Source organism: Caenorhabditis briggsae (genome assembly GCF_000004555.2).
Source record: "Caenorhabditis briggsae complete genome, chrX, whole genome shotgun sequence".
Taxonomy (NCBI): domain Eukaryota; kingdom Metazoa; phylum Nematoda; class Chromadorea; order Rhabditida; family Rhabditidae; genus Caenorhabditis; species Caenorhabditis briggsae.
The window spans coordinates 5,960,140-5,977,047 of record NC_013491.2 but is presented as its reverse complement, the minus strand read 5'-3'; the positions used below and the strand labels follow the sequence as shown (position 1 = coordinate 5,977,047).

Here is a 16,908-nt window from a genome sequence, read left to right as displayed (position 1 = left end):
CCTCGAGAGCTTAGCCGTCGTTCTGCAGCGTCGCGACTGGGAAAACCCTGAAAAGAACATTTTGAAATTGGAGACTGGTGCAGAGCAAGTTGAAGGAAAAATCAATAACTTTTTCTGCCAACAGTGTGTATATCGCCCAATCTACACATAATAAATTTTTTGTAAAAACAATTTAATGTCGTTCACGTTCCAGTTTTAAATGTCGTGCGCGTTCACCACCAACTACTCTAGCCTACGATTTTCGAGTCTTTATCCAAGTATGCCGACTACCGACCGTTGAAATCAATAGTCGTATACTTGCCCGTAAGTAAGTCGTATACTTGCCCGTAAGTCCGACCAGTTGTGATCTGCTAGCCTAGGTGAAACTCACAATTAGACGCAGGTTCTAAGGTCCGGTGCTTTTTTAGTCTTTTTTAGGCGCCGGCGGGATTGTCAGCGAGGATGTGCTAATCCCACCTGTGGCCATCCGCAACCTAGGCCGTAGGCCAATCAGTTAGTCCTTTTAAGAATAAGCTCACCAACCCGAAAACCCCTATGGCCGCCAGACCACTGCCACTCCCAGAAGTACCCTTGTCAGAATTTTGCAGCCAGCCGTGGCACAGCAATGGCCTTGTCCAAGGCTGTGCCAAGGTAGGACGCAACATTTTGAATAGTTATTTCTGGAATAGGTAGCGGCCTTTCTGGAATACCTAGCGGCCACAATACAGAGTTTCTGCGTCGCTGAGCGTATTTTCAAAAGTACGACCTGATCGGACCACGGCAACCGGTCGTACTTAGCACAGCCTTCTCGAAGTCCCTCTTTATCCACATAACCGATTCAAACGAGATTCCACCAAAAAAGGATTCTTTTAATTTCTCAAATGCAATCCCACTGGGACCTCTTTCCTATCGCATTCACGCAATCTAATTACTTTCTACTCACCTCAAGCTCATCCTCTTGCTTCTTGTCCTTAAGATCGAAAAGCTTGGCTTGACGGAATTCGGCGTTGGAGTCGAGAAGAAGTTTGCAGTCCATGCAATAAACATCTCCGTTGACATCCTCGGCCATTGGGTTGATTTCGACAAGGGTGGCGTCGGATCCCTTGAACATTTTGTAGAGTTTCTCGATGATCTCGGATGCTTGTTGCTCGCAGTCCTTCTGAAAATTACATGAATTAAAATCGTGGTGTCAAAGGAAAGGTTTGGAAGGTTGACTGGGATTTTTAGGTTTAGAAAAACAATCGAAAACAATTGTTCCAGTAATCTTAACTTCGTTCACAGGTTGAGCGGGAACAAAAAACAAAAAGGTTTTCTAGAGCAAGAACTCTCAAGTATGAAACTGCTGAATCTTTTTTTGGGCACGAAACACACGAGATCGCTATTAGCCTACAATCATTCTTGTTGACCAATTTTAGGCCTCATGGGCCGGCTGTTAACTTGCTTTAAATTTGAAATTATGAGCAAAACAGCATCCCAGATAATAGAGCTCGGGAAGCTTTACAACCTCCAGTAAGATACCACCGGCTTCAAAAGCCTTTATATGGTCCGGGCCGGCATTTCTCAACCAGACCGAAGTTTTGCCCGGCCCGACTATTATATGTCAACCGGTTGCTGATTCAAATGTTGGTCTATTCTTATTGGAAGTTGTAAAACACGGTGAGTTCTATCATCTGGTACGTTGTTTTGCCCACAATTCAACTTTGAAGCGAGTTATTAGTCGGCCTGGAATTGCCCAGCGGCAAGCATTCATACGATAACAAAGATGACAATGTCGTGAACTTTTTCATCATCCCGCTTTCCTTTCCACGCTCTTTCAGATTTCCTTTAGCACTCACCGAGAATCCCATCTTCACAGCAATCTCATGAGCGAGCTCCTTGGTGATTCCGACGTTGACATCAATTGGCATCTTGACGATGGCGTCTGGGTTGGTGGCAGCGACCTCCTCAATGTTAACGCCTCCTTGGGATGAAGCGATGACAATTGGCCCGTTGGTGTTACGGTCGAGGGTGATCGAGAAGTAGTATTCACGACGGGTGAAGAGACGTTTGCACACCATCACCTGGAAAAAGTAGTCTTGCTTAATTTATGTATCCACAGCGAATTTTGTTTCGGTTTCAGACAAAATCGTCACAATATGTAGTCTTTCATGCCGATGGCACGTGAATGTCTGCTTGGTTCACGTGAAACGTTCTCACCTCTTCGCACTTCTTTCCGCGATGATCGGTCTGCTTGGTAATCAAATGAGCTCCAATCATCATCTCAGCCTTCTGTTTCACCTCTTCTGGTCTGAAAAATCGAATATTTTAATGTGAAATGAGGAGAAAAAAACATACGTGAAAACAATTTGAACTCCTCCTTGAAGTCCGGACGAGAAACGTCCCTTTCCACGTCCTCCGGCAAGAACTTGAGCCTTCACGACGTAGTCCTTTCCTCCGATTCTCTTGGCCTCATTCAAAGCGGTTGTGGCGTCTTGGGCGACACCGAATGGTGGCACCTTGATCTCGTAGTCTTGAAGAATCTTCATTCCGTGGTGCTCGTGGAGCATCAGGTTTCTAGCGGCCGGCGCCATGAATTTTTGTGAAGTGTTGAGAAGTGGCTGACTGATTCTTCCGATCATTTTTGCCCTGAAAACATACAAAGTAAGAAGGACGCAACAGAAAATTGAGGAGCGAAACCTCACGAAAAAAAATCAATAAAAGTTGGAGAGAAAAAACAAAGCAATGCGCGAGTGAACGGACCACAAATGAACGTTGAGTGGGAAAAAACAATAATTACTAGAGGGGATTTGTGCGCGCGCACACTACACCCTACGACGCATTGCGGACTTTGTCCCCTCCAGCACAACGGAGGCTACGCGCAACCTGCAGATAGAGGAGAGGAGAGCGAAGGTGAAGAGATAGAGGGAACAACAACGTGGAAGGAAGATTCTAGAACATTTTGGCTAGAGACAAACGGTGGAGAATACCCGTTCAAAGCATATAAAACACTGCAAGTGCGTATTGAAAGCAAAAAGAAACAGAAAAAACGTGGGGCGAAAACTGCCGTGTCTCAAAGATCGGTGGCCAGCAACGTGGTTGGCCGAGGAGGGAAGAGTAGATTGTTCGCAGAAAAGATAAGGTACAAAGTTTTTGTCGGGGAAAAAAGTGCAAACACTAATGGGAAAAAGAACTGATAATAAATATATATTGGTTGCTGGCGCATGTGGCTACTTATGAAGGTTTGGAGAGGTCAAAGGATGTTGTGGAGAAACTACTTTTTAAAGAATTTTTTAAACCGAAAACGAATGCAGTGGGTTAGAAAGTTTTTGAATACAAAAATGTGCAAAAAACTTGATGTGAAAATTTTCAAAACTGATCGAATTTTGAACAAAATTTCTATAAATTCCTGTATATTTTTGACAAGATTACTGTATTTGCTTACATGGAAGTCCACAATTTCAGCTCAATTGTCTCGGTTGTCAACTGATAAAATGATAACGATATTATGATGAATATTACACCAATAAAAAGTTTTTCAATATCTTTTGACAGAATCGAGATAATTGAGCTCGAAGTGGACATATAGCGTGGATTCTATAAGAGCGTTTACGGCAATCAAACTTTTACGAATCTTTGTTTTTTCCAGTAATTTTTAATACAATTTTTTAAACTATTTGGTTGCAAGAGCTGTGAAAATACATAAATTTCGTTTTTAAAACTATTCTTCCAAGTACAGGGTGGACAGAAAGGGCCTGATTCTGATAGATTTTTGATGAATGGTTAATTATGAGCTTCTCTGAAGCTGTTTTTTTTTCAGAATTTTCAAAATCATATTTTTTAACGACTGCGCCGGGTCAAAATAATCAAATCTCCGGCTCTGGTCAAATTCGGAAATTTCAAAAACTTGAATTTTTTAAAGTTCTCGAAGTTTGTACAAAATTTCCGATAATTTCTTAAAGGCTGAATATCTCAGGGAGTTTTTCTTGAGGCTATCCGGGCCGACAGGGCCAGTTCACCGATTTACCGTGTCGGCCCGGAATAAGATAAGCATGTTCAAAATAACATTCAAAACAAAATTGCAATAACATTCAAACTGATATTTGAAAACCAACTTTTTCCAAATTTTAATTGTCGGAGTTTAAAATAGTATTCAAGCTGTAGCACTAAGAGAGTTGCCCGATTTAATAAAAAAAAATAATTCTGATGAAAATCGAATCACAACTGATATAAAGATCCTTGTCTACCCAATCGAAAACAAGAGATAGCGGCATCAGGCAAAAAAAGTTGGGGATGGCAAACGAGGAAACAAAAAGGTTTTCACTATCTCTTCATTTCCCCCAATATCTCTGTTTCTCTCAAACTCTGGGACACAGACACCGTTGGATCCATCGAGAAGATGGCGGACATCTGCGTGTAGTTTGCAGCAACGTTGTTGTGTGCATCCATGCCGTTCCAACGTGAGACGACACACAAGACTAGGCCACTGGGTTGCCGTTTTTTTTTCTTCTCTTTTTTTCTTCCGACAAACAGATAGAGTATGGAGAGACACAAACCAAGAAGAAAATGAGAGACAAAACTGAAAGGCATTTTTTCTTTCCTCCGGCGAGAAAAAAAATGCAAGAGTGAGAGAAAAGAGGAGAAAGAGTTTGGATATAAGTGGGTGGATAGAAAATACGTCATATTTCATCGTTTGATTTCATCAGGTAACGGTGATCTTTGAAGAAAAAAGGTGAAACTGTCTGGCAGATAAGGTCAATGCAGATTGCAATCTTATGCATATTTTTGTTGGCAAACGAAATTGCATTTTTCGGCGTCAGAATGGGGTCAAAGGGTGAAGAATTTAGGGAATTTTTCGAGAAATTCCAGGATATTGGTGAAAAAATTCCAGGATATTACAGCTAATTGACATCACCAAAAAGTGCAAAACAATAAGAGAACGACAATTTTGATAATTTACTTACAAGGGAACCTCAGCACCTCACAAACCCAGATATTGATGAAAATTTTAGGACAGGTTGAAAATCTCCTATCTAGACACCTCTGACAATTTTAAAATCTGCCCGCCAGTTTCAGCCGAGTTATATCAGTTTCAGTACCGCAAATCGCCTTTTCAGCGCAAAAGCACCGTTTTCAAAGACGATTTTCTCAAGTCGGAGGACGTTTCAAAGAATTAAATTTGTTGTGTTATACTTAAGCTTTAATGAAATTTGATATTTCAAACTTTTTCTCAAGAACAAAAACATGTTTTATTTTTGCATTTTTTCACGATTTTCCAAATTTCTTCGAAAACTGAAAAACAAATGTTTTTGAGCAAAACTTTGAAATATCAAATTTCATTAAAATTTGAGTATAACACAAAAAATTTCATGCTTTGAAACGTCCTTGGACTTGAGAAATTCGTTTTTGAAAACGCTTTTTTTGCACAGAAAAGGGGATTTTTGGTACTGAAACTGATATAACTCGGCTGAAACTGTCAGGCGGACACTAAACTTTTCAGAAATGTCTAGATAGGCGATTTTTTAACCTATCCTAAAATGTTCGTCAACATCTGGGTTTGTGAGGTGTTGAGGTTCTCTTGTTAGGAAAATTAGATTTCGATAGAAGAACAATAAAATTGTCACAAAAGTTTCAGATTAGCAACATCATTAGTCTTTCAAAAAAATTTCAATTCGTTTACTGCCAACTGAAATCACCAAAATTTCCTGAACACTTCAATTGTATGATCCCCAAACCGTCCCCTTTAAGCCGGTAAATCTTATTCGTTGTAAAATATATCGAAAAGTGATTAACAGACAAAATGTTAATGATAGCATCAAAAATATTAGGTCCGTTGACGACTCTCTGATATTTGTCACAGGGACCGAGATAAATTGGTTCAAAGTTGAAAGTTAGGGTGTGTCATTCTATTAAGGTGTTTACGGTATACAAAAAATGGGAGAACTGATTTTTTGTACATAATCTTATTTTGAGTTAAGGTTCAGATAAGATAAAATTAAAATTCCCACAAAAGTTTCAAATCTTTTTCTTTTCTCATCCTTGAAATCGGAACTTCAACATCACCATTAATGAATAAATGCTGACCTCTAATTTGTCTTTCTGGGAAGTAATTGTATTTTTATATCTCTGATTACGCTTTGAACCGTTGATGGGTTTTTAGATTAATGTGGTGTATTAGCTATCTACCGTAAATACTTTAATGGAAAACTACCCCATCCGGGCACTTCGAGCTCAGAAGATATCAAAAACATGTCAACAGATAAAATGTTTTTGTAAAATTAATAACATTTTATCAAGTGACCCATTTTGCATATCTCTCACGGAAATTGAGATAATTGAACTCAAAGTTGACGGTGTAGGTGAGATTCGATCAGTGGAAATCGGTATTTTTAGTGTACTATCAAAGTTAATATTCTCAAAATTTCAAAAATCTAAAAATCTGAAATTGAAGTTTGTATAAAAAGTCAGTCACGTGGTCAGCCCACCACTGACTTCTAAATTGTCATATTCCAGAAATTACAATATCACAATCAACATTTGTGTGTGCCACTCTATAATGTTTGCTGCTACGTAATTTGTGTTGTATTTCCTTCCCGATAAGAGCACATCGTAGGGGAGAAGAGCATGAAGAGGAAAAGATCGGAGTGTCTGAAAAGTATTAGCACTGTACACATGGTGTCAACAGTTTTTTGTTTGAGTCATGGTTCATAATGTTTAGAACTAAAACAATTTTGAAATAATGTCATCTAGCTTGTTGAAAAATCTAGGAAAATTCGTTTTGTTCTACTTTGTCAGCCTGTTTTTTATATTATACTCGTAAGTACACTGACTTTTCGATTCAGTTCTTCGTGACGGTTTTCCTAACCTTTTCTTTCCCTCCAGATAAGATCCACAGGGAGGGCAATTGGGTGACCACAATTTTACGGCCAATAAGTCTCGTTTTGTATACGTTCTTCTCCTTCTTTGATAAAAAAGATGACGTCTCGTTTGGCGCGCGCGGGATTGAGAGAAAAAGACAAGAAAAGAATGGGTCATGTATATATCCCGGGGAAAAAGATTTAGGTCAACAGCCAGCAGTCTGTCCTTGCAAGTCCGATCGGCCCACCGCCACGGCACTATTCACAGATTTCATTCTTCTTTCTTAACCGCGCTAAATCATTACGGAATTTTCGCTAACGAACACTTTTGAAACTTTTTCTTGCGGTTAGAGTCGACATGTTTGGTGTTAAAATAGCCTACACTAGAAATGTCAATCAGTCATAATTCTAAAACTATAAATATTCTTTGTGTCCCCTTTTCCTGAATTTCCCATCGTTGTATTCTAAAAATACATTTTTCAGAAACATGTCTCTCCAAGAAAAGTTCGACGCCGCTGTTGAGATCATCCAGAAACTCCCAAAGACTGGTAACCCTTCCAAATTCTTTCATACCCTTTCAATCTAGTAATTTCTAGGACCAGTCAGTACCACCAACGAACAAAAGCTAACATTCTACTCGCTGTTCAAGCAGGCCACAATCGGAGATGTGAACACCGATAGGCCAGGAATTTTCTCGATCATCGAGAGAAAAAAGTGGTGAGTGTGTGTATTTCTGTTTGATTGTTTCAACGTCTCCAAGGTTTCGTAATGGGTTAAATGAGTCACGTTTGTGTATTACATCAGACATATAGATAGTGTGATGATTTTTCGATTTTTGACATCAGAAAGGTGTCCGCAAAAATGCCGTTATCAATTTTCACCGAAAATGTGGTGGTGCCACAATTAGGCTAGGTGAAAGGAACGGATGATTTGAAAACCGGAAACGAATGACCTCTGGTCACTGAAGTGTGATGTTAAAACTGTAAAACCTGTAACAGAAGGGTCCATGACTCTTACTTTGAGCTCAATTATCTCAGTTGCTTCTAAAGAAATTTAAACAATTCCAACTGACGAATTATTTGTCATAATTTCACCAATATTTGTTCAGTTAAAAGATTTTTGATATCTTTTATAGGAACCGAGGTAATTGAACTCAAAGTGCAAGTACATGTTTAGATTCTGTTAGAGAAAATACGGTAGTCCTCTTATGATCAATCCAATAAACTCCGGCCAACATATTTTGGACAAACATCAACTATTTATAAAACTCATCTGTAAAACGACTTGAAGAATAATTGCCGGTGTTAAATTCTAGAATGTTTTTTCTCTTAGACAGTCGTTGTTTGAAAAATTAGCCAGTGCAAGTTCAGTTCTAGACTTGGCTTTCAATTGTCGAGATATTGGGACCAAACGAAAATGTGTAACATCTTTTTCATGACGAGTTAAACATTGTGATTCAAAAACCAAATTGTATCACTGTCAGCACTGTTTAAAGTAATCAAAATACATTTTATCGCATTTCCTTGAATAGAAGCCTACCAAAACCGTAAAGTTCTAGCTCAATTATCTCGATTCCTGCTGAAGATATCAGTATTTTGTTAACTAAAAGTTATTTATCGTAACATCACTAATATTTTATCAGTTGACATATTTTTAATATTTTTCATAGAAATCGAGATAATTAAGTTCAAAGATGGGTTGAATAGGCTTATATGTATGAGAAAAAATACGGTTTTCTTCTTTTAATAATCGATTGATAAAGTTTTTATATGGTACAAAAATGTTATCTGATTGAAACAGAACTTTCAAAGACAGAAATCATTTCAGAATTTCGTATTTTTCATTTTCAGGGACTCATGGAAGGAGCTAGAAGGAACCTCGCAAGACGATGCTAAACAGCGTTACATCAAGGCTCTCAACGACATGTTCGACAAAATCGCCGAGGTTTGTCAATACCATAATTGATTAATAATTTATCTTTCCTTTTTTCCAGGAACTTGACGTCGCTGCTTGGCTGGAACAAATCGATCCAGTGATCAAGACAAACCTCGCTCTCATTGGGAAGTGATCGCTTGGCAAAAGCTCTAGAAATCCTGCTTGAAGTAATATTTATACACAAAGTTTTATTTTTCTAAAACTAAAATTATATATTTTAAATAATATTTTCATTTAATAAACTGATCACCAATATCTACTTTGGTATTGCTGAAGAAGAATCGGAAGAGAGTCGGAAACCCGGCAGGAGAAAGTTAAATCGGAATACATAAGAGATCAGTCATAAGAAACAAGAGATAATAGAGAAGACGAAAGCGCGTCGAAATTTTGAATGAGGAAATAAAAGTGAAAATTAGATTTCTCCGAAAAACAGTGGAGAATGTTATCATAGCCGCTCCTTTTTCTCCATTTCTTCTCTTCTTTTATCTTCCTGGTATGCGAAAAATTGGAAGGTACGGTAGACCACATGTAGAAATATGCAATTGATAATGATGACAACAGCCATAGCAGCCAAAATGGCGGTTGTGACCAAAATTGCGGCTGAAAACAATAATTGAAATCTGGAATTTTACACTATGGACCCACTTGTAAAACTTTCTCTGGTCCGGAAGTGATACTCATCGGGGTTTGCTCGTAAGGCTTTAACGTTTTCGAGAATGTTCCTGAAATGAACTTTCCAGAATTTCCAAGAATTTTTGAATTTTAAAGGTGGGTCCCCACAAGAAAAAACATATTTTTCTTGGAATTCCGTTTGTAAACGCCACTTGAGGGGCTGAACTTGTTGACCCTACTTTGAAGGTCCGCATAGCTACCAGCTGAGCTACGGTGGCAAAAGGTAAGGTGGCCAAACTTACATTACCGGTCATTAAGAATACATTACCGGCCATTAAGAAATACAAAAACGTATTTTCGGTAGATTTTTGGCTTTTTTGACCATATTCAAAAGTCTGGAGCTCGGCTGTCAAGTTTCCGATCATTTTTAAGAGTTTTGAAGTTGTAAACCACATCTAGATCAAAGATTTTGCGTTCACAGAATTTTTGAAAATCCTTAGTTTTTCAACTAAATTCCTGAAAATACCTGTTTTCAATGTTATCCGTACATAACTGTGAAAAAAGAGAGTTTTTCAGAAATTGGCAAGTAGCTATAAACTAGGAATTTTCCAAAAATTTTGTAAATGCAAAGTTTTCAATCTAGGCCTGTTTTACACTCTCCAAAATTTTCAAAATAATGGACAACTTGAGAGACGAGCTGGAAACGCTTGAAAATGGTCAAAATGGCTGAAAATCAACTGAAAAAACTTGTTTTAGTTTATTTGTTTGACCGGTACTGTGAATCGGTCAAATTTTATTCAATACGTGGATTTCTAATTTTCAACAAAAAAATTAGTCGGAATTAATTGTTTTTTTTTCCTCACCTTGAAACATCACTGGAACCCTTTAGCATATGGTACACAAAGACCAAAAACAAAATGATCATTCCAAAATTCCAAATCGCCTGAATACGGGATACTCGGAAACAATTATATTTTCCAAAATTTACATTATAGAACAAGTAGGGTTTTAGCATCCCAGCACGTTGTTTGGACACACCACAGAGCAATGTGAGCAAAGAGATGCAGTCGAAAATAAGAAGGAACGCTTCGAGGTATCCTGCAAAAAAGAAGAAGTAGTTAATCACAAAAAATGATTCACCATTAAGTCCTAGCTTTGAGATTCCCATGAAGTAAAGGACAATATTTATGATAAATCCGATTATGGCAAATATGGCAACTGTTCGGCAGGCTTTCTGCAACTCCTTTCAAATAAAAAAAGCTTTCCAAAATTTCTAGAGCACCTGAATATGACAAGTGTTGCAGCAATAATGACTAGGTGGAATTGGGTCTTCGGTGAAGCCCAAACTCACGATAGTCTCTCGTTGTGGTGTTTTCATTACGCCGTTTCCGTTTTCACTCCCATTTGCATCTGGAATCATGAAAGTGTAATAATAGTAGTAGGGGTAGATGATTCTCGAGTCTTGGCTCATGAGATTTTTTGAAGGACTATTCGCAAAAAAGGAGGACGGGGCAAAGTGCCGGAAGCATCGAGGACAATTGAATCTTGTTCGGAAAATGTGGAAAATGTCAATTGTTCTTCTAGCTAGTTCAGAAACTCTTTTTTTTTCCTTTCAACTCACAATGTGGAATTTTAATAATCGAGCAATTAGGATCATCCGACTCTAGCACCACCGAATACGGTTCAAAATTCATCAGACACAGGATTGCAGCGGGCAGGAAAAATAGGAAGAAGAAAAACACGACTACCACCACTACATGCAGAGGTGATATAATGTATTCTAGGATAGCGTGTGTGGCTGGAGAAATCGCTATCAAATATAGAAGAATATTCTAGTAGTTTATGGCTCAGATTTGTATGACTCCTCAAGTCGACTTTTTTTTGGGTAGAAGGAGGATTTGCAGGTGTGTGTTGTTTTTTGCTTAGAGAATCGCTTCTTTGGGAAGAGCACATAAATCATACCCATTCAACCACACCTAGCCATTTTCTTCTCACAATAAACGGGTTGACGAAGACGTTCCGTCACAGATGAGGAAGAGGAAGAAGAGTCATAATAAGACGGAAGTGGAATAAAAATCATGCGAAAAGAGAAGGATCACAAAACTAATTCGTGTTATGGACATGGAAACGTTCAAATTTCCGTTTGATCAGATGGAAAGACCAGAGATTCGAGAAATCAGAAAACGTAGAAATTTGGGTTCTGACTAAATTAAAATAAGGAAAGTTCGTAACAGGATTCCAAATTCCAGAAAATTTAGAACATTTGGGCCATTTTCAAAATGAAATTCGGACCGGAATACCGTATTTCCTCTTATAGAAGCCCACCACTATATGATGCCCACCCTCCGGCGCGCTGAAAAACATAGGAACGCAACCTCTAACAGAAGTTTGGACTACTTGGTTAATGCAGAAAGTTTCTTTGTTTTTTAAACATTTCCTTGTGATTTCCATTTCTGAGAATTCCCAGAGGATTGGCTTCCATTAGAGGAAATACTGTATTAACTTTTTTAGAAATTATAGCTGGATTTTCAAAATTTCGAGAAATCACGAAATTTTTTGTGTTGAGAAGTTCCTAAATTTTCAAAATCAGAGTATTCAAATACCTTAAATTTTCAAAATTGGAAAATTCCGAAATTCCGAACTTCTCAAAATTAGAATATCCAGAATATTAAAATATTCGAAAGATTGAAACTCAGCGTATTTCGAAATTCCCAAAGTTTTTAAATCGGAATATTGCAAAGTTCCAAAGTTCAATATGTGAAACTCGGAATTTAAAGTAGATGGAAGAGTTTGAAGGTAAAAATCCACAACTCTCTGAATGACCGCATCCCTCAGCCGGTATTTTATTTTTGAGTTTTACATTCGTTGAATCTACAGAAGAAATTATTTGTGAGATTTTTTCAATGTTTTCCTAATTTTTTTTGAATAAATATCGGAGAATATGACAAAAAAAGAATTATATATGGAAATTCACAAAAATAAGGAATTTTTGATTTTCCAATTAAAATTTAACTAAAGGCGTTCGAGAGAAATTCTAGGAATATCGTTTTGGTGTCCCGCAGTCTTTAAAACCCCAAATTTCAATAAATCCCAAAACTTCCGTTATCCCGCCTTTAGAATTTTTTTTCTACCCCACTTCAAACTTCGAATTACCCTCATCACCTCTTCGATAATGCCCCTCAATAACGACCATGGCGTACTTTTCGCGCCCTTATCACTTGATAGTTGGGCCCCTCAGTCATTAACCGATATTTATGTGGTCTCATCAGTTTTCCTGGGAGAAATCATCAGTTGTGGAAGCTACGAGAGATGGGAGGAAGTGTAATGATGAAGAGTTGTATTGGGCCCCAAGGTGAGAAGCAAATAAAAACAGGGAGACGAATCCCATTTATCATTCGGAAAGCCTTTTTGTTGATAAGAGTTTACACATTCGCGCCTTTGAAAATGAGTGATTATGATTGCGGAAAGTGAGGAATTGAGCAATCGGGCTCGTGATATCTACCAACTAGCAGAAAAACAATATGGGAAAAGGTATATACTAAACTAAACTAAAGTGAGCCCCTCCTGAGAAACCGCATTCTGGACTCCTTCATGAATTCAAAAAAGTTTCCGGAGACCCCCAGTAGAGAAAAAAATGGAAAAAATAAAATAAAGTGAACCGGAAAGTATCAGGTTACCTGGTGGTGGTGGGTGGGGGGAGAACAACAAACCACTTGTTCAAAAAGATCAAAGAGAAAAATCGAATAGTTGTTCAAGAGTCAGACAAAGTAATGTAGAACAGAATGTGTTCTACAATCAGAAAACATGATTTGGAGCCGATTAAACGATGTTTTTTGGGGAAAAATTGTTTTAGTAGTTATGGGGAGACGACTTAAGTGAGATTTGTGCAGAGATTTGTAGTGTTACGATTTTAAGTCATCAATTAGTCATCGAAAGTGATAGCAAGTGACAACATTCAGAATATGATTAGAATCTTGCAGAATAGTTTGTTTTACAAAGGGTTTCAGCACCAGATTCTGTTAAAATTTTGAGAAGAGCTGTATAATAACTTGTTTCAAAAATTCTAGTGGGAAGGTTAGAGAATTTGAAAAATTGATTTCTTAATTTCTAGAACGTTTTGAAGCATAAAATTTGTTGCATTATACTTGAAATTAAATAGAATTTCATATGTCAGACACTTCTTTATCCAATTTTTCAAAATTTCGAAAAGTTTGTTGGAAAAATTTGGAAATTGCGTTGGAAAAATTCGAAAATTTCGGAAAAAACGCTCTGAAAGTTGAGAAAATCATCGTTGAAATTCGCTGTTTTTGGACTGAAATTGGTAATTTTTGATACTATAACTCTACTAAGCAAATTCAAAAAATTTCAGAAGTGTCTATATAGGCTATTCTTAACTCATCCAGAAATTTTCATATAAATCTGAGTTCCCAAGGTGTTTAGATTTCCTCCTTGAATTTTGAAATTCCACGAGGAATTGTTCGTTTTCATGAAAATTCAATTTTCGTTTAAAAGATTTTCTAAAATGAGTTTTTGTCGAAATTTTCATTTTTAATTAGTAAATTGGTATTATCAAACATGCTCGAATTAAAGTATAGGTCCTTTCATGAATTTAGGAAACTGCGGGAAACTGAAAACCACCAAGAAAGAGCTAAAACCCAAAGATTTCCCCCACTTACTCTCGTCTTGCCTCATTAGTATTACCTTTGAGCACGATGATGCCGGGAATCGAGTGAATATTATATTTTTTCTTCATCAACAGCTTAGGCATACTTGCCGAACGCTTCATGTCGTTGTCATTGCGCATTCTCTCCTCCTATTCTTCTTCTGTTCTTCCTATTTTTTTTACTTCTCACTTCTCGTTTCTTTTTTATATTTATTTTCAACAAAAAAGAAGAAGACGATACCTAATATGGAATTGGGACAGAATATAGCGTTGTCACAGCGTCGCGTCCTTTATTTCTATTTTTCAAAAGAAAGAGTAGAAAAATAGAAAGCGAATTTTTTTGTGTTCAAGCTCGCCTTCAGAATGGGGAGTGCCGAAAACAACAGTGAAGATTTTTCTTTCAATGTGATTTGGCAAGTGTGTGCTGAGTTAGGGTGACAAGGGCAGAAAGAATACGTTCAAGGAAAGGAAGGGAATGCAAAAGTTGCATTCTTCGTTGGGTAAATTCAATTGACACTTTACCCCCTATTTAGGAGATTGAAACTTTTGAAACCTTTTTGTTCTTTTTTGTTCTAAGGGTCGGTTGCTTGGGAATTAGTTGAATAAAGGACAGATATTTTCTTTGAAATCCGAGAGAACAATTCTAAAGAAAATTGGAATCACGAAGATTTGAAGTTTGAGGAGATTTATTTAAAAACCAAAAAAATGTTTTCAGACATTTTTTCTTTTTTAATTTTTTGAATAAACCCAAATGATGGAAACATTTGAAATTTTGAAAAATGACTTTTTCTAGAAACTGCGTGAAAATAAAATTTTAATTTATGGAAGCAACGGGAGTTGAGAGGTACCACTGAAATTTTTACTTGATTTTGTTAGTTTTTGCGTGACATTATACTAATTTTGAAATTTAGAGTGGCCGGGATTTTTCGACTTTCAGAAGAACACTTTTTTAGAGACTTTTTGAGTTTTAGAAGAATATTTCAGTCAAATTTTCATTTAATCACAGGATTTTTTCTGTTTTTAGATGCTGGAAATACTATTTAACATCAGATTCGACTTCTGATAGGCTTTTTTGTTAGGTATCGGCTGATTTAGGGCCTAAGCCCACCTTTCAAGGCTTGAAGATAAGTTTGGGCGGCCACAACAACGTTAATGCTCTAAAACACCCTAGAGTTGAGAAAATAGCATCTGAAAATTGTCGTTTTTGCACTGAAAACACGATTTTTGATACTAAAACATATAACTCGGCTGAAACTGGCGAGCTGATTCTAAAATTTTCTGAAATGTCTACATATGCTGGTCTTAAAAGATTCCGGTTTTTATCAAAATTTGGATTTACGACTGTGGAATGTTTGAAGGATTTAAAAAACTATAGTAACCCTATTTTAGTTCATACAATAGAGCTCCTCTCTATTCGTTATTATCACCCTCTTCACTTCTGGGAGGCCAATTATACTATTTCCTGGTACTTGAATTCCCTTTTCTAACCACCCCACCCCAATATCCTCTTATCCTTCTAATTCAATAGCCCCCCCCCCCCTCCGAAGCCCCACTTGTTAACCGCTAATCGACCCCGCAAATGACACAAAACGATCCATCATCGTTCGAAGCGATCACCCGCCCGTCTACGTCGGTATCTTCCACTTGTTTCTTCTTGTCCATCATGTCTTCAGGAGCCCTTGTCGGAATCTTATGTTTGTTTTAAACCCGGATTCATACTTTTCCATTCGTCCTCCTGGTCCGATAAGAGAGTACAAATCGGATGGGGGAGAGGAGCGGGGGGAAAAGTTGAAAGAAGAACAAGAAAGATAGATTTATCAGCTATCACATGTAGAAAAAAATGAAAAAAGAAAATTGGTGTGGATGTGAGGTTTGAAAGTTTTTTGGGGTTATAAGATTGGTATCAAAAAATGAGATGCATCATCTGTTTTGAATCAATAGAAGAGGAACTTAAATCATTAAAAGAGGAACTTTTTTTTGAATTTATTGGGACCAAATGTTGGAGGTAAAGTGCAAAAATGTGTTTTTCACATTTTTGGTTTCTTTTCAGGATTTTGAAAAAATCTTTCATTTGTGTTTCCGAAAAATCGTAACAGAAACCGAGAAAAAGTTGCTTAAAATTTAGAGGGCTCTTCTGTCACAGGTCTTACGGTATATGACAACTAACTTGTTATACGGAAAACGGTTCAGGTTTTGAAATTAAATAAAAACTTAAACTGTGAAAAGTACTCACGTGATCTCAAAGATGTTTGCCTTGGCTGCCTTGGTAGCCGATTTGTTGTAGGCATAAGTGTATTCCCATAGGTTACTGTTCTAGGTGGTGGTGACGGTTTTGGTGCTGGCACAATCTCTTCCGATATTCCATTTTCATCTTTGCTCCGTTCAATTCGAATCGAAGGAATTTGTGGCACAGTTGGAGTTGGAGTCGGACATGGTGGTGTTCTCGCATTGCGCGCCATTTGAACTGAACAAAGGATTTAGGGGGTGGGACCTTCAAGAGACGACCAGACAGACGGATGATCGGACGGGGCGGGGACGAATAAATGCCTCTACCACAGGCAGCTCAAACTAATTGTCTTACACCAACACGACTGCTGTCACTATCGACGCGTTTTCACTAAACGATGAGCACCTCGTTGGGGCTTGATACCAGAAACAAAATAAAAACAAAATTCTCTCTTTTTTTTTTCTTTTTCGTCTTCTTTTCCGTGTGCACTGCCGTCACCATCACGGCGGGCCCCCGGTGAGAGGAAGGTGAGAAAAAGAATGATTTATGAATTTTCCGGTAATGGATAGGTCGGGGAGTAATAAAAAGAGATTCATGCACTTACTTTGAGATATATATTTTGTCGGGAACCAAAAAATTGGGACAAAAATGGATGAAAA

The 16,908-nt window shown here is 37.6% G+C and overlaps 3 protein-coding genes across 3 annotated transcripts in view; 1 reads left to right on the top strand and 2 right to left on the bottom strand.

Annotated features, from left to right (window-relative positions):
• Cbr-suca-1 overlaps positions 1-2,597 on the bottom strand; it is a gene marked incomplete at both ends in the record, with an annotated part of 3,232 nt that extends 635 nt beyond the window's left edge. Inside the window, 5 exons of the mRNA XM_045239232.1 lie at positions 275-319; positions 919-1,138; positions 1,815-2,039; positions 2,176-2,266; positions 2,314-2,597. Of these exons, the coding sequence (XP_045096242.1) occupies positions 275-319; positions 919-1,138; positions 1,815-2,039; positions 2,176-2,266; positions 2,314-2,597 (865 nt within the window). The remainder of the gene's footprint in view (positions 1-274; positions 320-918; positions 1,139-1,814; positions 2,040-2,175; positions 2,267-2,313) is intronic.
• A 4,702-nt stretch (positions 2,598-7,299) lies between these two features.
• Positions 7,300-8,880, top strand: Cbr-acbp-3 (the record flags this gene model as incomplete). The annotated part of the gene is made up of 4 exons (XM_002644039.1): positions 7,300-7,360; positions 7,409-7,529; positions 8,663-8,756; positions 8,806-8,880. The coding sequence occupies 4 exons, from the start codon at positions 7,300-7,302 to the stop codon at positions 8,878-8,880; spliced, it is 351 nt and encodes a 116-aa protein (XP_002644085.1).
• A 312-nt stretch (positions 8,881-9,192) lies between these two features.
• CBG17557 lies at positions 9,193-16,481 on the bottom strand (the record flags this gene model as incomplete). Its single annotated transcript, XM_002644038.1, has 7 exons — positions 9,193-9,347; positions 9,393-9,469; positions 10,223-10,302; positions 10,348-10,457; positions 10,500-10,593; positions 10,642-10,769; positions 16,256-16,481. The coding sequence occupies 7 exons, from the start codon at positions 16,479-16,481 to the stop codon at positions 9,193-9,195; spliced, it is 870 nt and encodes a 289-aa protein (XP_002644084.1).
• Positions 16,482-16,908: the final 427 nt, after the last annotated feature.